General features: G+C 38.0%; 1 protein-coding gene across 2 annotated transcripts in view; it reads left to right on the top strand.

Moving 5' to 3' along the window:
• CDK7 (cyclin dependent kinase 7) overlaps window positions 1–15,099 on the top strand; it is a 16,315-nt gene extending 1,216 nt beyond the window's left edge. The window contains exons 2-10 of one of the 2 annotated variants that reach the window (XM_008633716.2): window positions 788–855; window positions 2,175–2,243; window positions 3,571–3,681; window positions 4,833–4,951; window positions 5,968–6,067; window positions 7,817–7,903; window positions 9,627–9,776; window positions 11,962–12,109; window positions 14,871–15,099. In XM_008633716.2, coding sequence (XP_008631938.1) covers window positions 2,226–2,243; window positions 3,571–3,681; window positions 4,833–4,951; window positions 5,968–6,067; window positions 7,817–7,903; window positions 9,627–9,776; window positions 11,962–12,109; window positions 14,871–14,896 — 759 coding nt within the window. In that variant the 5' untranslated portion in view covers window positions 788–855; window positions 2,175–2,225 and the 3' untranslated portion in view covers window positions 14,897–15,099. The remainder of the gene's footprint in view (window positions 1–787; window positions 856–2,174; window positions 2,244–3,570; window positions 3,682–4,832; window positions 4,952–5,967; window positions 6,068–7,816; window positions 7,904–9,626; window positions 9,777–11,961; window positions 12,110–14,870) is intronic. The other variant, XM_017734336.1, reaches the window with a different exon arrangement.
• The last annotated feature ends 1,792 nt before the right edge of the window (window positions 15,100–16,891 follow it).

The raw sequence follows: 16,891 nt of genomic DNA, 5'->3' as shown, positions 1-16,891 counted from the left end.
TTGTGAGTTCATTTGCATCTGCAGCTTCTGTATGATATACCACAGGAGCAGTTGCTTACCAGTCAGTTTTCATACAAGCCACACACTAGCATTTTTGAAGGAGGAACTGGTACCCTGCAGGAATCATGGTTTGATATAGTGCCATCAGGGTGACTGCTGAAGGGCATCATTTGCTTTCTGTTGGCTCTTGATTTTTTCTCTATAAAATCTGCTTGTGAAAAGATTCAAGCAAGAAGGAGCAGGTTTTGGTCACTCTCTCTTTTATGCCTTACGTATGCTACAGCATGAATACAGAAAAACATGTGCCTTGCATTTTTAGATAGTACTATGTTAAAAAGAAAAGAGATTTATTCATGATGTTTGACAGAATGCCTCCCTCTGGAAGTGAGGCATGTTGAGGAACTGATGTTTGCAAGATGAAACTTTTCTTAAAAAATAAAGCAAGCTTTCCAATACCCTGAAAAAGGTGGGGGGTTTTTTGGGGGGGGTTTTTTTTGCTAGGCCTTCCCTTTTTTCCAAAATACAGACACGTTGCTTCATAACTAAACCTTATTGCTGTGGTGTAAAATAGACTTGCTGTGGAAGAAAGCGTATGACCACTTTTATTCTGCAGTAATTTACTTAGTTATGGTAATATACTTGTTATTTAATAAGTTGTTGAGTGTTAAGAGTGCAATTTGTAGTAGTAAATAGTCTGTGAGTAGCAGAATGACAGGTTTATTTGGAGCTTAATTCGGAGTTTTTAGTTTTGTTCTTTCATCTTCATTTCTTCTTTCCATCAATGTAGGAATCAACAGGACAGCCCTCAGGGAGATAAAACTGTTACAGGAGCTAAGCCATCCAAATATTATTGGTGTAAGTAAAATAAATGCTAGCTCTAGAATCAGTCTTCAAATACTTTCAGTAGTTCAACAATTGTTATGGCAAAATGCCTATTTCAATAACAAAGGCAAGTATTTTTTTTAATCCTTTTAGTTTTTAGCCTTGGGCTACGTAGATATTAATGGTGCGAAGAATTGTGAAAATTTAGGTTACTTGGTTTTGCATCTCTGATAGAAATGCAAATGAACACAGTGCTGAATTTACCTGATTGTTTGCTTCATATGGAATTGGTGACAGTCAAAAAGCAGGCTTTTTAAGCAGTGGTAAAGGGGAAGTCATGTGGCTTGTTAGATTTTAGCACACAGATACGATGTTTAAAATCTCAGTTGGAAGGAGTAAAACCTGCATCTTTTCAGCTTCAGTTGCACATTGGTAGACTTACACCTACAGATACCCAGCTGGAGCTGAAGACATTTTGAAGTTAGCTCATAGTGATAGTTAGAAAGTCTGTCAAATATGATCGAGCAGACCAAATACGAGTTTTCCATATACTTCTCAAAGTGGAAACATTGTTCTCTTCTGAGTTGTGAACTTGCATTCAAAGTGGCTGCTTTAGCTGTTGAGGTTAGAGGATATGCAGAGAAGGCCAACTGAAATGGCAAAGGGGTGGAGAATATTCTTTATGAAAAAGTGAGGAATTCATCACTCTGGAGAGGGATAGGCTGGGAATGGGGAGGTCTACAAAACCAAAGTGATAGGTGGTGTCCATGCAGAACTGGTATTTCCAAACCCCACTGTACTAGAAATAAGAGATGTGTTTAAAACCTACTGGCAGCAGGAGTGCAACCTGTACTGCTTCACTCAGTGTGTAATGAATTTCTAGGATGTGTTGCCATGGGCAATGTAGAAGCAAATTGCATCAACAGTTCAAAGAAGAATTAGGCAAATTTATGATCAGGAAGCAAATACACAGACCTGAATCCATGGGCAAACTTAAACTGGTCTCAATAAAGGGTAGGAGTTCTGTAGAACAGCAAAGTTTTGAAGATAGGGTGTGCATTACATTATCTGTTGTAGTTAACATGATAAAGTTAATTCTTTCTCTTTTTTCCTATCTCCAGGAGGGAAGAGTGATCATGTAAAATGTTATTTCCATACTTAATGGGGATTTTTTTCTGGTTTGGAAATTGAGTTAAGAAACTAAACTGAGTAAGAATTTTTGTGTTACAAGTCAAAAAACTTAAACCAGTTCTCAATAAGCTGAAAATCCACATGCAGACTACAATGGTGTTGAATTTCAGAAAACTGGAAGAATCAGAGCATACTTAATCATAATGTATATTGTTTTGCAGCTTATTGATGCATTTGGACACAAGTCCAACATTAGTTTGGTGTTTGATTTTATGGAAACAGATCTAGAGGTAAGATTTTTAAAGACTTTTTAAATTTCAGTATCTTAAGATGGTTTGTGAAAGTGCTGCTTTAACAGGCTTATATTTGCCCATATTAGAAAGGTGGCTTTTATTATGTCAGTTGATGAAGATCGTGTCTTAAAAGTAGCTTGAGTAGTTTCAGTTTTTATGAGTTCTTATTTAATTCCTTTACTTTTAAATACTTGTCAGCATGATCTTACAGAAACAAATTGTGTTTACTGTGTTAGTTTTCTGGAACTCCAGTCAGAGTGTAGAACCTCTGTCACAGATCATTGCTTCTGGAAGGGAATTGATAAGCATAATATCAGACATGTTCAGGTAAGTGTGACACTAAAATATACCAAGAGATGAGCTGGTAGAAAATCACATGCACTTAAAACATTTTTTCAAATGTAGCAATGCTAGGTAATTGCAAATCAGTACCTTACAGATACAAGCTTGCTGAAATTTAAATGAATGCAAGACTTGAGAAGGTTAGGTCAGATTTTTGCTATTGAAAGTAATAAGTAGACTTTTGGAGGATTCATTCTGTTTACACAGTAGCTATGCAGCGTTTAGAGATGAAGAAGATTGGTGTTAAAAGAAAAATAAAATAATCTTGTACTACTGATGCTGTGGTCTTTGATGATGTGCAGTCTTTAAACTGTATTGTGGTATCACTCAGGCTGCCACTGAGACTGCTGCCTGTTGTGATTAATCATATGCTGCATACGTGAAATTTGTGTTGTCTTACCTCTTCTGTAACTCAAACAACTTATGAAAGGCTACTACTGAACAGGACAGTAGTATTAACAAACAAGCTTTGGGGTGTTCGCATAGAATTTTAATGTTAAAAATCAAAGAATGTAGAAAACTTAAATAGATTTTTTAAAATACAGTGAAGTGGCCATAACTTCTGGTCTTTTTGGAAACAGAAGAGGAAACCATTGTATTTACAAAGATGAGTTGCTTAGGTTGCAAAGAGAAAGGAATAAGTGGAAGCATAATTTCAGGTTTACTGACACATTTATCATTTGTATGTGTACATCTTTGTCTTGGAAGTTTGGGTATCAACATGGAACTGAGATTAAATACTAAACTTCTGTTTCCCACACATTTTTTCATTGGCAGGTTATGCAAAGTTCATATAATCTATCTGGATGCCCCATTTCAATTTCTGGTCTCCAGAGCAGGCCTATTTTTCTGAAAAAAGGGTGAAATGGTAGAGAATATGTGACTGTTAATTTGTACTTTGCTGAAATGACTATTGAGCAGAAAGAGTGGAAATAAGTTTGTCTTGTGTGCCAAGTTTTGCCATCACTTTAACACTTTCCAGGTTATTATAAAGGATACGAGTATTGTGTTGACACAGTCTCACATCAAGGCATATATGCTGATGACACTTCAAGGATTAGAATATTTGCATCAGCATTGGATTCTACACAGGGTAAGCATGTACTAAATTGACAGCCTTCATCCTGCAACAAAAATCACATTGGCTAGAATTAGAGTCTTAAGTCTAATGAAGGTAGTTTTGGAGTTCAGACATTCTCGTTCCATAGGCATTCATATTTAGTGTTTTGGAAAGATAATAGCAGTACCAGAAATGTTAAGAATTACTGATGTGGTTATGACTTCGATACTTACATAAAAGGTTCTCCAGTTAGATATGACGGTAATTATCACTATTAACTGGGTCTGACTGGGTTGGATTGGACTTTTTTCACAGCAGCTGGGCTCTTGAGGCTTTCTCCTTTGTATCAGGCAGTGTCAAGGCTTTCTCTTTTTCCCACTCTGCCCTTGCCCTGATGCATAGGCTTGAGATAGGCAAGAATTAATTAAGGACGAGACACGGCTGAGGCAGATGACCCAAGTTGTCCAGAGGAATACTGCATGCCCTGTAATGCCTTGCTCAGCAGTAAAAACTGGGGTAGAGGAAAAAAGGGGAATTTTGGTTTCCAAGGTGGCTGTTGTTTGCAGACCACGTATTGTACTCCTTTTGGGAGGTGGTGAAGGATTTCCATTGCCTTGCTTGTTTGCTTGGATTTTTTCTTCTTTCCTTCACCTGTTATACTGCCTTTATATTGCTCCTAGAATTTTCTTTTGATCTTCTCTTCCCTATACCGCTGAAGGTGGCATGTGGGATGAGAATAGAATGAGCAAATGACTGTGTGGATACTTTTCTGTTGGCCAGAGGTCAACCCACAAGATGTTGCTACTGTATTGAACTGTGTGACTTCTGTGATTTCTGCAGTTATTTGAAGTATTGGCCAGGTCTTTTTGTTATTCAGTTGTCGCCTATGCAGATAACATAAATGCTGTACCTGCAGGAAAGGTAAAACCTATCAAATGCCTTTTTTAAACTCTACTACATAAATGTGTTAATATTTAAATGAGTCTGTCCCACTATGATTTTCATATATGATGGAATACTTAATTCCTGGGGGGTTTAAATTTTTTTGCTCACAATGTAGGTTTTAGGATAGAATCAAATCTTTCATTTTACAATACTGTTATGATGTGTCTGCCAGGAGATTCATTATATGTCTGTTTTTATCAATCCTGACAAATGCCGTAATTTGTTTTCTATACTGACAGGATCTTAAACCAAATAACTTGTTGCTAGATGAAAATGGAGTTTTAAAATTGGCTGACTTTGGCTTGGCAAAATCTTTTGGAAGCCCAAATAGAGTTTATACACACCAGGTAGTAACAAGGTAAGACATTCTATTTTGTTTCTTACACAGAGATTGTTTAATTGTTTTATAGGTGTTTCTTGAAATATGTCATGTCAAATCAACATATTCAGAGTGGCATCTATCTCATGTGATGTGGTAAGAGCTACATTAAAAAAAAAACCACAGGGAAGCATTGTTTAACAAAGTCTCCATAAGAACTGCTAGAATATGCATCTGTGGAGTTTGTTCTGGTATCTATCAAAATTATACTATTTGAAATGTGTGTAAATAGTATGTATCTACTTACAAGCCTGGATTTTGGAGCAAGACAGCTGCTATTTTCTGATAATCACGAGACCTAGAACCATTTTTGGAGCTAGCCACATTACCTATTTTGAGACAAACAGTTGAACCAATTAACTTATTTATAAATGTTTTATATGGCATGCTTATATATATAAGGAGCTGCAAAATGTGCAATGTGTTGCTTTCTGACTGCTGTAATGCTAAAACTATTCAGGCAAAGCTGGTTTAAGACCTTTATTCAAAAGACAGAAATTCTACAGTAGTTTCAAATGCAGTGTCATTTCATTAAACTTGATTGTTCTTAGGCAGTGTAAGTAGTTGTTTCAAAACAACAAGGCTCATTTTGCATAAAAGTAGTCTCTGTACTTAGGTCTGTTGATATGGAGATTCTTGGAAAATGGGAGGAATTCTGTATTGCTGTGATTCATTCAACATAAAATTTTAAGAAAATTTCAGTTTACCTGCATGTTAAAAACTTTCTTCCTTGCATGTCTGCAGTTCAGTACTTGTAATCAGGTCAGTTGAAACTGTAGTTAATCTGTGGTTGTAGGTGACCCTATGGTGAGGTGTGACAAATTTGTTCATTCTTTTTTAAACAAAACAATTTGCAGAATACAGGTTTTCATTGTCTGAAAAATATATAGGCAGAAGTAATACCCTTTTTTTTTTTAGCTTTTGCATTGCTACAATACATAGCACTTGATATGAGCAAAGCCAGGTGATTCTTCCAAAATGTGTTTTCTTTTCAGGTGGTACCGAGCCCCAGAACTATTGTTTGGGGCTAGAATGTATGGTGTTGGTGTTGATATGTGGGCTGTTGGTTGTATTTTAGCTGAATTGCTCCTCAGAGTAAGTATTGAAATGTAAGCATTTTGTATTTGCCCTTCCGTGCATGATGGCTTTTTATGTGGGTTTCTTCTTTCCTGCTAACAGCACCAGGTTAGCAGGCTAGAAGACAAGCTAGAAGAAACTTTCCAAAAGCTTGTTAGCTGTAATGAAAGTGGTTTTTTGGAATAGACTGAGGTTTCAAGAACATCAGAAGCACTGGCAGTCTTTAAAAACAGCTGGGTAAAATAGTTGAAACAAACTGTCACAGTCTTGCCTTGGAAGAAGCCAAGTAGGTAATGCTAGCAGTCCACAGACATCTATTTTGGTCCATTATCCTTCTAGAAATGTAATATCACAGATGCCGTACATGGGCTGTCCCTTATACTCTGTCCCTCAATTATAATCACCGGTACCTTAATTGTGGGTTTATTTGTAGTGAATGAAAGAGTAATGTTTTTCTAAACTGCAATTGGTTGACAATACTGGAATGAAGCTGAGGGTTAAATATCAGGATAATCCTATGGCACTCCTGAGTGTGGTACACAGATGTAATGGTACTTGAATATTTTCCATGGAAGTAGAATGTTTATCATACAGCTCTTTGGAGAAGACATGAAAGTGTGAGGGGACCAGTGGAGGGCTGGGGCACAGACACAGCTGAAGGCATGAAGTAGCCTGCAGCATAATTTATCTTCCATGATTAAGTAGCTTCTGCTTGGTTTCTGCACCTTACTTAGAATGTTTTTGTGGCCATATCATAACCAGACTGGAGAGCTTTCTGTGTGAAAACACCTTGAAAGAAACCTTTCGCCTTCATTGGTCACACCAAATAGGTGTGCTGGTTCAATTTGATTGGCAATTCAGACATAGAAATGTACAGTGGCTCTTTAAGCAGCCCTGGTGATGTGTACATAAATATGCATTAGACCTGCTAAAGTTGAATACATTTAAGCAAAGTTAAAAAGCAAATAACTCTTGAATTCAGTTGATTCTTTGGTTTGTCACAAAACAGAAAGTGTATTATGGTTCGGTTTTTATCACTGTGATATTTTGAAATGTGTGTGTCCTTTTTCAGGACAAGGCAACTTTTGGGAGCTTTTAATGAAAGCAGTGTGTATTCAAGGGGCTTTTGTGGTGCTGAAATGAAGTTTGCTGTCTACTAGGAATATTCATTGTGGTGTTTCTGTCCTAATTAATACAACAGTTCCTCTAATTCTTCATAAATTTGCTTTGGTCACCAAGTGTCTTTTTACTTGCATTGTGTGCCTGATATGCTAGCTACAAGTTGGATGGCAGATATCCCCTTTTCAGTCTTCTTCTTTGCTTAAATGAGATGTGACACTGATCAGACAGTTTTCTGTCGTAGTGGGTCTCTACTCTCCCTCACGCTTTCATTTCATTTCATTTCATAAGGCTAACTTCTGCAATCCAGAGAACAGGTGGTGAAAAGATCGCCATGACCAACTGACTTTAAGCTGACAACTGAGATATAAAATATTTTCTGTTTAGTTATTTTACATTAATGTGGTTGTGGTGTAATCTTCTGTTTCAGCTGTCTGCTGTCAAGTCAGTGATATCAAGCCTGGGTTCAGGAAACCTTCAGAATCTATTTGGGCATGACTAGAATGCCTCAAATATCCAGTGTACCTTTTTGTGAGGAGATGGTATACAGAGGGCTTTTGCCTTGCAGTTGTGAGGTATCACTCAAAGCTTCTTTCTAAAATTGAAGTTCAGAAGTTAATTCAATCAAATGCCGTGTCCTTCTCCCAGGTTCCTTTTTTGCCTGGAGACTCTGATCTTGACCAGCTGACAAGGATATTTGAAACACTGGGCACTCCTACAGAAGAACAGTGGCCTGTGAGTCTTTTTGTTTAACAGACTGACATTGCATTTACTTGCTACTCTCTATTTTAGCTCTTGAAATTAAATGGTTATACCAGAATACTTGGGTAGATTTACAGAAGGCAGTTGCATCTCATGAAGCAGCTGAGATTTGTTGTTTCTCTTGGCAAACCACTGGTCAATGGCAACAGTAACAGCACTTGATTTCTTTCTGTGTGCACCGTTTCCTATGGCTACTGGTGTGAGATTATTGTTGCTGGTTAATGTTTTTGAGATACTTATTTAATTAGCGTGCTTTAACCTAGAAGGCTTTAATCACTTGCAGAAGTAGGAACCATTTGTGGGGACCTAAGTTGGACTGGGTAAATTACAGTTTGGGGATAGTGAGAAACGCAGACCAACAGCTTTAAGGATAAACAATGTACCTCAACAATGGTCCTGTAACAAATACAAATTAGTAGTACAGTTATCTGAGATGACAGCAAATTGGGTAATACCAGGCCAAACTTATTGTCGGGCCACGCAATGACCTACCTAACCATGGTTATTAAACAGACTGATTGGAAGTGGGACATAATGTCTGATGAGCAACTTGTACCAGCTGACAGGCACATGGAGTCCTGAATTCCCTGATCATGCTGTTGTGTTTTGTTGTTGAGTTGTGGAAGCACTTGCTGGACTTGTTCACGTCTGCTCCCTCTCCGTGCAGCTTTTCCTTAGTGTAAATGGTCCTGGAATGCTATGGTATGTGATGACAAAATGGATCTGTAGCCAAATGGAGAAATGCTGTGTGAGGCACTGCTAGCCCCACACAATTCTGATATTGCTCCAGGATTCTAAATAAAACACATGAAAGTTTTTGCAATGACGTTTCTGCTTCCTTTGGAGAGGAAGATTTAAGATACAGGTGGGGAAAAGAGAGAATAGGACATTGGCTAACACAACTAAGATGATGCATTCCCAAGTTCATTTCCAAACACATACATTTTAATAATTGAAATCTTTACTATCAAGATGATAACTGATTAAACACATTTTTGACCTAGTGTTAGTATTTTCTTTTACTTGGACAAACTTGCAGTGTGACAACTAGGGGTTTAAATACTTAAAACATTACTAAAGTATTATGTTTGGGTAATTGTTACAATTATCTGTGTAATTTTTATGCTAGAATGTGAACACAGTGGTATTGATTTCATACCTACTGAACAAAAGAGTATGCAGTTAATCTTTTGTTTAACTTCTTGGTGCATGTTTTCCTTCCCTCCTCCCATTGCCCAAATAAAGTTTCAGTTGTGCATTTAAAATCAAAATGCACACGATATTCAGCTAACTTTTATTAATGTAGAGAAAGTGAAGACTGACTCTTCTGTGAATCTTTTCCCTCCCACCACGTCAGTTCATTAAAGGAAGTTGTATTTCATTTGTCTGACCCAGTCTAAAATTCTTTCATGCTTCCTTTAGCCGTTTTTCTTTTTGAACTGGTCACAACTAAAGCAGGGGAAGGACAGATCATTTGGAAAGGGAAAGTGTGAAACAACTGTAACAGTTATTAAAAAAAAAAAGCTTTTATGACCTACTATCCCTACATTTATTTTATTTCAGTGACCAAGTATTAGCAAGGTGTTTTGAAAGATGAATTGCTTCTGCTGAAAGACAGCCATATGAGGTTCCCTTTCTGTGAAAAGCTGAACTCCTTCTAAGGAAAAAACAGACATTTCATTTTTGGTCTTTGTAGGGGATGACAAGTCTTCCAGATTATGTCACATTTAAGCCTTTCCCTGGAATGCCACTTCAACATATCTTCAGTGCAGCTGGTGATGATCTGCTCAATCTTCTTCAAGGCTTATTCACTTTTAATCCTAACACTAGAGTTACAGCTACTCAGGTATAGTACATTTGGGTTATCTCCTAATGTCCATTAACCTACTGTTAATATCACATAAATGTGTTTTGAAGCCAGTAAGCCAAGTTTGAAATGAAACATCACATTAATTACTAGAAACATAATCCCAGTGTTCTATAGAGAGAACTTGTGGGAAACACAAAAGGTGGAAAAGCTCTTAGGTGTGAGACAAAAGCAGGTTTCAGAAATAAAGCAAAAGAATTTAGGAATCAGCTCTGGCTGCAAAAACTTGAAGATAGAAGAAGATACAATTATATAGCAAGCAAGGACATTAAAACAATGATTAGAGTTTCTAGGTTTGGCTGGGATAAGTTTTGAAGTTGCAAAAAATATGCTTAGCAAGATAGATAAGTTTAAGCCTAATAATGGAATATTGTGCATTATTATATAAGGCATAACAAGCAAGTATTGTGTACAACAGCTGTATGTGCGTTACTGAAGATTGGTTAAAACAGTTGTCTGTAAATTTTAGAAGCATGCTATTGGTTAAAAAGCTTTTAAGAATGCTGTGTAACAAGGAAGTCTTTGGCTGCCTGTGATGACGTGAGCCTTGTACCATCTCTTCTGTCTCAACTTTGTACATGAGACTGATGCCAGAATAAAATAATAAAAAAGGCTCCTGGAATGTCTGTCCAGGCTCCCCATCTCATTTGCTCACCGAAAACTCCAACAAGAACTCTTAAAGGCATGGGTAATGCTAACTGATCATCTCCATTCCCAGTGTAAAGTGAAGGTAGACAACTAAAAGTGTATGAGCCATGACCTTCCAACAGTCATATTTGACATGCTAAATTCAGTCACCTAAAACTTGAAGGTTAAGTTTTAACATAGCTTATCTTATTCCCTGGGTTTGAAAGGTTTTCCTCCTTACTTCATCCAGTCTCTTCTTCAATATCATTTAAACTTTTATGGTGCTTTTTAAACATAAAATTCTGTGGTGATTTAAACCATCATTCTTATCTAATTATCCTTTTCCATTATACTTTCAATTTCACTACTCCCTGATGAGGAGAAATGAAGGACTTAGAAGAAAAATCTTGCAGAATATTCTGGTTCAGAGTACTGATTTCTGTGATGAGGAATATATACCAGTTGGCAGTTTGAAAACTGTATTTCTGATACTTCACACTGATAAGGAAGCATGCAAGAAACAGCTGTCCCCTTAGGTCCAGGACTCCCTCGTTGCTGGTTGGACACAGCGGATCTGAATCCAGAGATTAGTGCATGTGTTATGTATCTTTTTACTAGAAGATTTTTTCAGAGCACATTCAGGCTGTTTTGGCCACCATCTTTAAGAACATTCAGTGTAAGTTTCCAGGTAATTAGTTCTGCTATGCTTGGGACACCACTGTAGTAGTTCATATGAATGAAGTAATTTTTAGGTCATATTGTAGGATAGTGACTTGAATGTACGTTACTTTTCTAGTGTAAACTTTTCATTGACAATGCCGCAGTTTAAGACAGGAAACAGCTTGTGCTAAGTGTGTTGGTTTGATTTATAGCTGACGTTGAATATCATGTAACTGGCATTAGCAGGAGTATGATTACCTAAGAGACAGCCATTTTTTGTTAACCACACTTCATGGTTCCTAAAATTTAAAGTAAGGTATGTAATTCCACTACATGAAACCAACCTTGCTGTGGCTAGTGTTTGTCTTCTGCTCTAATGAAAGTGATGTCTTCCTCACAGTTTAGAGTAGAAACAGCACAGTTAAAGAAATATGGGGGAAAGACCCATCTTAAAAGCTTACAAAACAGCTGGTGTCCAGATCCTAAATGTGATCAAGACTTCAGATATATTCCTTTAATTTTTCTTTATTCCTACTTTCTTCTTTATCCTCATCTCATCTATTCAGAATGTAAGCTTTTCATAGCTAGAAGCTGCTTACACAAGACTTTTTCAAAATAATCTAGTTTTGTCAGGATGTCTGAGCACTAGTTAAAAATAAGAGTACACAATTATCCCTTGCTTTACAGGTCCAGGTGGGGTGGACAGTAATTGAGAACACAATCTCTATTTGCCCCAAGGCCACCCTGTAGTACAAAAGTTTTCAAGTAGTTTTTAAGTCCCAATTGCAAGTGCTTTGTTTCTCTGTAACCTCTTTATAAATGTTGTTTTGGCACTTCATATTAATTACTTGGTTCTTTTTCTTCCATTATCATTAAGGCATTGAAACAGAAGTATTTTAGTAACCGACCAGGACCTACTCCAGGAAATCAGCTGCCAAGACCCAACTGTCCTGCAGAAGCTGCAAAGGAGCAACAAAATGCACTTTTAAATTTAAAAAGGAAAAGAATAGAAGGAATAGATCAAGGTAACTTCCTAATATGTCACCAGTTTTAAATAGGAGCTATGTGCTCAGAGAGAATGGAATGCTTCCAGTGTTTCAGAAGAAAAACTCTCTGAATGAACTAATTCCTTGGGTACTGGCTGATGCCCTTTGGTTTGGGGTCAGAATTACTTAGTTCTGTGTTCTAACAGAATTAGCACAAAACAGGCTCTTCTGTGATGCTTAGGAGTCTATTTGAAGAAATACCCTATTCCATTAATATCTGTAATGGAGAGTGGTACTGCCCAGTAAATTATAGGCTGTTATGATGAACCTTTTTTTTTCCTGAGACATCTTACTCAGGTGGAAGTAATTTAACTTCACACCACTTAAAAAAAAGAGAGTCTGAAACATAGTGTGATACTCTGTAAAATGATAGGCTGGAGAGTGTAGATCAGATTCAGAAGAGAGATTTCTGCTCACTCTCTCTTAAGGTAAGGAAGTTAACTGTTAAGAACACTCTGGATAAGGAACATTAAGCGCACTTCTGTGACCCACCTCCAGTCTCCTCCAAGCAGTATCATGTATTTCATATCTTTGTGGAAAGAAAAGTGCTCAGGACTCAAGACCTATATCTGACATTAAATTACTAAGGCCTTCTATTAGGGGGGCAAATACTGATTCTTAAACTCAGAGTTGGTCTTCTGAAATATGCTAGATATAAGCTGTCAGGTTAGCATCAGCCTTTTGTTATTGCCAGTATGAGACAGTTTTAATATGAGTGACTTTTTTTTTTTGAATGGAGCTACTTCGATTAAAGTGTATTTCGTCTTGAGTTCAGAGGACAGCTACCTTATTAGGGTTTAACTTACTTTTTAGGCACTTTGAATTGTTGTTTCTAAGTCTTTGTCAAATTAGAAGTAAAATACATTAGGTTCACTACCTTAAGATTTCAATCTCAAAAAAAAATGCAATCAGCTGACTACTTGCACACTGTTTTCTGACCCCAGTACTATGGGTCACCTGACATGTGGGAACTTGGCAAGTTACGATAGTGTAGGCAATTAATTTAAGCATTTTAGTTCCTTTTCCTAAGATCATATGAGGGTTTGTGTTTAGTGTTTTGGAGTATATGCCCTAAAATGTGCCTGTTAACTAAAGGACAGGAAAAAGAGAGAAATGCTTCCTTGATTTCTGTGACTTAATGATTTGAATTTGTGCTTTTGACAATGAGCAGAGTTTCCAGAGCTGTAGCAAGCTAGAACAATAATTGCTTTAACATCTGTCCAAAAGTCTTATCCTCAACAAGAAGAGATCATGCTTTGGCTATAAATGAGGCATTAAGGAAGTCAGCATTACTTTTTGAGACCTTTGAGCATTGGTATAAAAAGCAATATCATTTCTACCAGGAAGTGGAGACATGATGTATTTTCTAATGTGGATTTTCCATAATGTTCTGTTACTACCTTAGCTGGGCTGACAGAGCCAGAAGGTTTCAAAGGTAGTTCCTCTAGTGCCAACAAATGTTAAAGGAGAGAGCCAGTGATAGAGCTAGCAAATCTGCTGCCCTGGATTTCATTTGCTATTCTTACATGGCATTACCATCTAAATTTAAAATTTGAATAGTGGTTTGGAAGAATAATCCTCCAAGTCTTGGTTTAAATAAAATTTGAAGGACAGCATGTTTTTATTGCTATAGCAGGTGGAATGTGCAAATGTAATTTCAAAGAAAAATAAGTTGCATTTCCTGAAATTCTTAGAGTGGCCTGTGCTTGCATCCTGCAGAGAACATTTCTTTCCTCTAGCCCTGTTGAGGCAGCACTCCAGAACTTGGCAGAATAGACTGCATGCTTGCCGATGGGTATCCTCCTCTAAAATATTGGCATCAGGAGCTGACTGCTAGGATAAAGATTTATACCATCCCCATGTGTGCTGCTTTTCCACAAGAACAAGCCCCTGTAGGCTGTGGGGCATATTCACCAAATTTAAATACTTCTCAGAAAACAGCCTCTATTCTCAGGGGAAAACTATCACTAGATGGATGACTGCCTGTGAAAAGTATTAAGCATGCATGCTTTATATCTACTGCTACCACTTCTTTCTGATCAGTGAGGTTTGTGGAGACTCTGATTCTGTGATGACATCACTGCCCGTCTCTTCCCTGGCACTTAACCAAAAGTAGCGCTGCTTCCCCAGAACACCTATTTCTAGTCCTATTAATATGCATTCTTACAGAGCTGTAGGTACACAAAACAGGGATTATAAAGGATGGTGCACTAAATTTTTTCCTGTGTTAATTCAGCATAAGGAACCTATCTAATATCAAAACTATTGGTTTGGGAAAAAGCCAAAAACATTCTATTAATACCTAAGATTAAGAATTTGTCCTGGATTTGACAGCATGTAAGAAAAATCCTTAAGAGTGTGTGTGTGTGTGGTGGGACAGGGTTAAGCCTTAGAACAGCTTGCTCTTCTTAGGTTTCAAAGTAGAATTAAGTGGTTAGTTTTTCATATCAGCAGTTGGCTAGTTAGCTTTTTATATGAACAAAGAAAAATATTTACATGTATCCTAAATGTGGTTAATACTTAATTACAGAATTTGTTACTTTTGGAATACACATACTGATTCAAGTGAGCTTTGATTCTGGCAGTCTTTCAGAGATCTTGTTAGAAAATGTCATCATGTACTGCCACTGTCGTAAACAGCATTTAGAAGCCAAGAGTAGATGTATCTTGAGAATGGTATCAAACTTTGGGAGGGGGCTGGACTTTATACTTTGCTAACAATGTGATTTACACTTTTCAGGATTACCAAAAAAACTGATTTTTTGATTGCTGTGGATGATGGATGAAAATGAGGGAAAATGCCCTGAGTGCCAGCCATTGATAAAACGTTTTGATAGTTGCTGAATGGTTATTTTTTCATATTTACGTATTTAAAATATGAATTTATAATTTCCTTACTGAAACTAAAGTTTCATTAACCCTTCTTTTTACAATAAAAACTGTATTGAGAAAAAAAGAAGATTCCTTTATCTGGTTTACTGTCTTGTTCCTTTGAGTCATGCTCTGAGGCAATAACTGTCAAAACTGCTCGCAGGCTACAGGTGTACACAGACTAATTTTGCAGAACCTCTGTGCTGAATCACATGCTATCCTGTACAGATGTATATCCTAGGGGGGAAAGCTACAAATAACACTTTCTTCTCACATGCAGCTTAGATAAATGTATGACTGTCTTCCAGAGCTATAATAAAAATGTATTCCTGTAAGGAAAGGGTAGGATGGTTTTTGTTCCAGTTAGTAGGCTCAAGTATTAACAAATGAGTTTGCATATGCTCTCTCAGCAGTCATACATTAAGACTTCTCCAAAGACACATCCACTGCCTTGAAAACAATATGATGTGCAGATTGAATATGAATTGTTTGGAGGGCTTTTTTTCGTATTCCAGTCTTCCAGGAGAAGTTACCTGAGAATATAGAAATGCTGTTTCCTTCACAGCCTTGAAGATTGCAGTAAGAGACAGAGGAGGGAGATCCAGCTGGGGAAACTATACTGTACTAGTCCTCCTGTCAGCCTGCCTCTGTTGAACAATCCATAGTGCAGACACTGGACTCAGCTTTGCCTGAATTCCAGCATGCAAAAGTAGCAAAGTTTCTGCTGGGTAATTGAACTTCTGCAGTGGAGAGAACCAAGCCTACATATGCTGTTGCTGCATGTTAACTGTGTGCCCACTGCTGTTGTGCAGTGGATCTCAGGGATACCTGCTGAGCTGTTGTCATCTTTCTGCCTCTGAACCACATTCAGGATTCTCTTTTCTACTTTTGTAGAAAAGCTTGCTGCTCCCAGCTCTCATGCTCCTGAAAGAGAAATAACCTCCTGCCAAGGTATTTCACTTCAGTAGCAAAAGGATTTGGGAAGTGCACAAGAGAGGCAAATCCTGGCATTCATCTCCACAAGGCTCCAAATCCTCAAGCCTCATGTACAGACAGCTCTGAAAGGTGTCTTTGAGCCAGTCCCACCAGTGTGGTGCATTGGACTCCATCAAAGCCAGCACAGACATCCCTGGGCAGCCTCTGGGATGGGCAGTTTATCATTTGTCCCTCTGTGAGCCTTTACCCAAGGTCCAGATGATGCCTCCTGGATCCCCCAGCCCAGCCCAATCCCGCGCCTGCTGCTCTGCTGTAGCCTTGCAGTTCCTAAGCTATCTATCACGGCACATTTATTCTGACACCCTGTGAGTGCGCAGGTTAGTGCTGCTCTGCCAGGCTCAGCGCAGGCTTCTAAATATATTAGTGAAGGGGAAAGATCTGGGATGGCTTCCAATTTTAACCAAGGTCACATTGGCGAGTGCTGGTGTGCAGCGCGAGGATACTATCCACAGCATCTTTCATTGAGCTGTGTTCCAGCTGCGTGCAGCATTCCTGTGCTGCAACAGAAGGAAATGGGAAAGCTTGGCAAGAGCAAGAAGCCTGGGAGATGACTAAAATTTTGTTGCGGGTATGTTGTGTACCTCAGGATCTCTGCACCTCTGGTTATTTTTCTACCAAAAAACCCCAAACACGAACCGTGTTGCTTACCTGCCTCAAATGGTAGACTCAGGTGTAATGTTTTTCAAAGAGCTCAGAGCTTTGGGGCCTTGGATTCATCCTAGCAGACAATTTTCCCATTAGGAGACAGCCAAATGCTCCAGGGAAACATACGTTGCTGGAAACGGCACCTGCATTCCAGATTTACCCAACTCTCTTGATGATGCATCCTAAGAAGAGCTCTCTTCCTAGCCACAAGAAAGGGCTGGGAAAGTTTAGGCAAGGCCAAGGACTGGA

The sequence above is a fragment of the Corvus brachyrhynchos genome, unplaced genomic scaffold, assembly GCF_000691975.1.
Source record: "Corvus brachyrhynchos isolate BGI_N302 unplaced genomic scaffold, ASM69197v1 scaffold285, whole genome shotgun sequence".
In the NCBI taxonomy this organism is placed as follows: Eukaryota; Metazoa; Chordata; class Aves; order Passeriformes; family Corvidae; genus Corvus; species Corvus brachyrhynchos.
The sequence above is the reverse complement of the archived record's forward strand: the minus strand, read 5'-3'. Positions and strand labels throughout refer to the sequence as shown.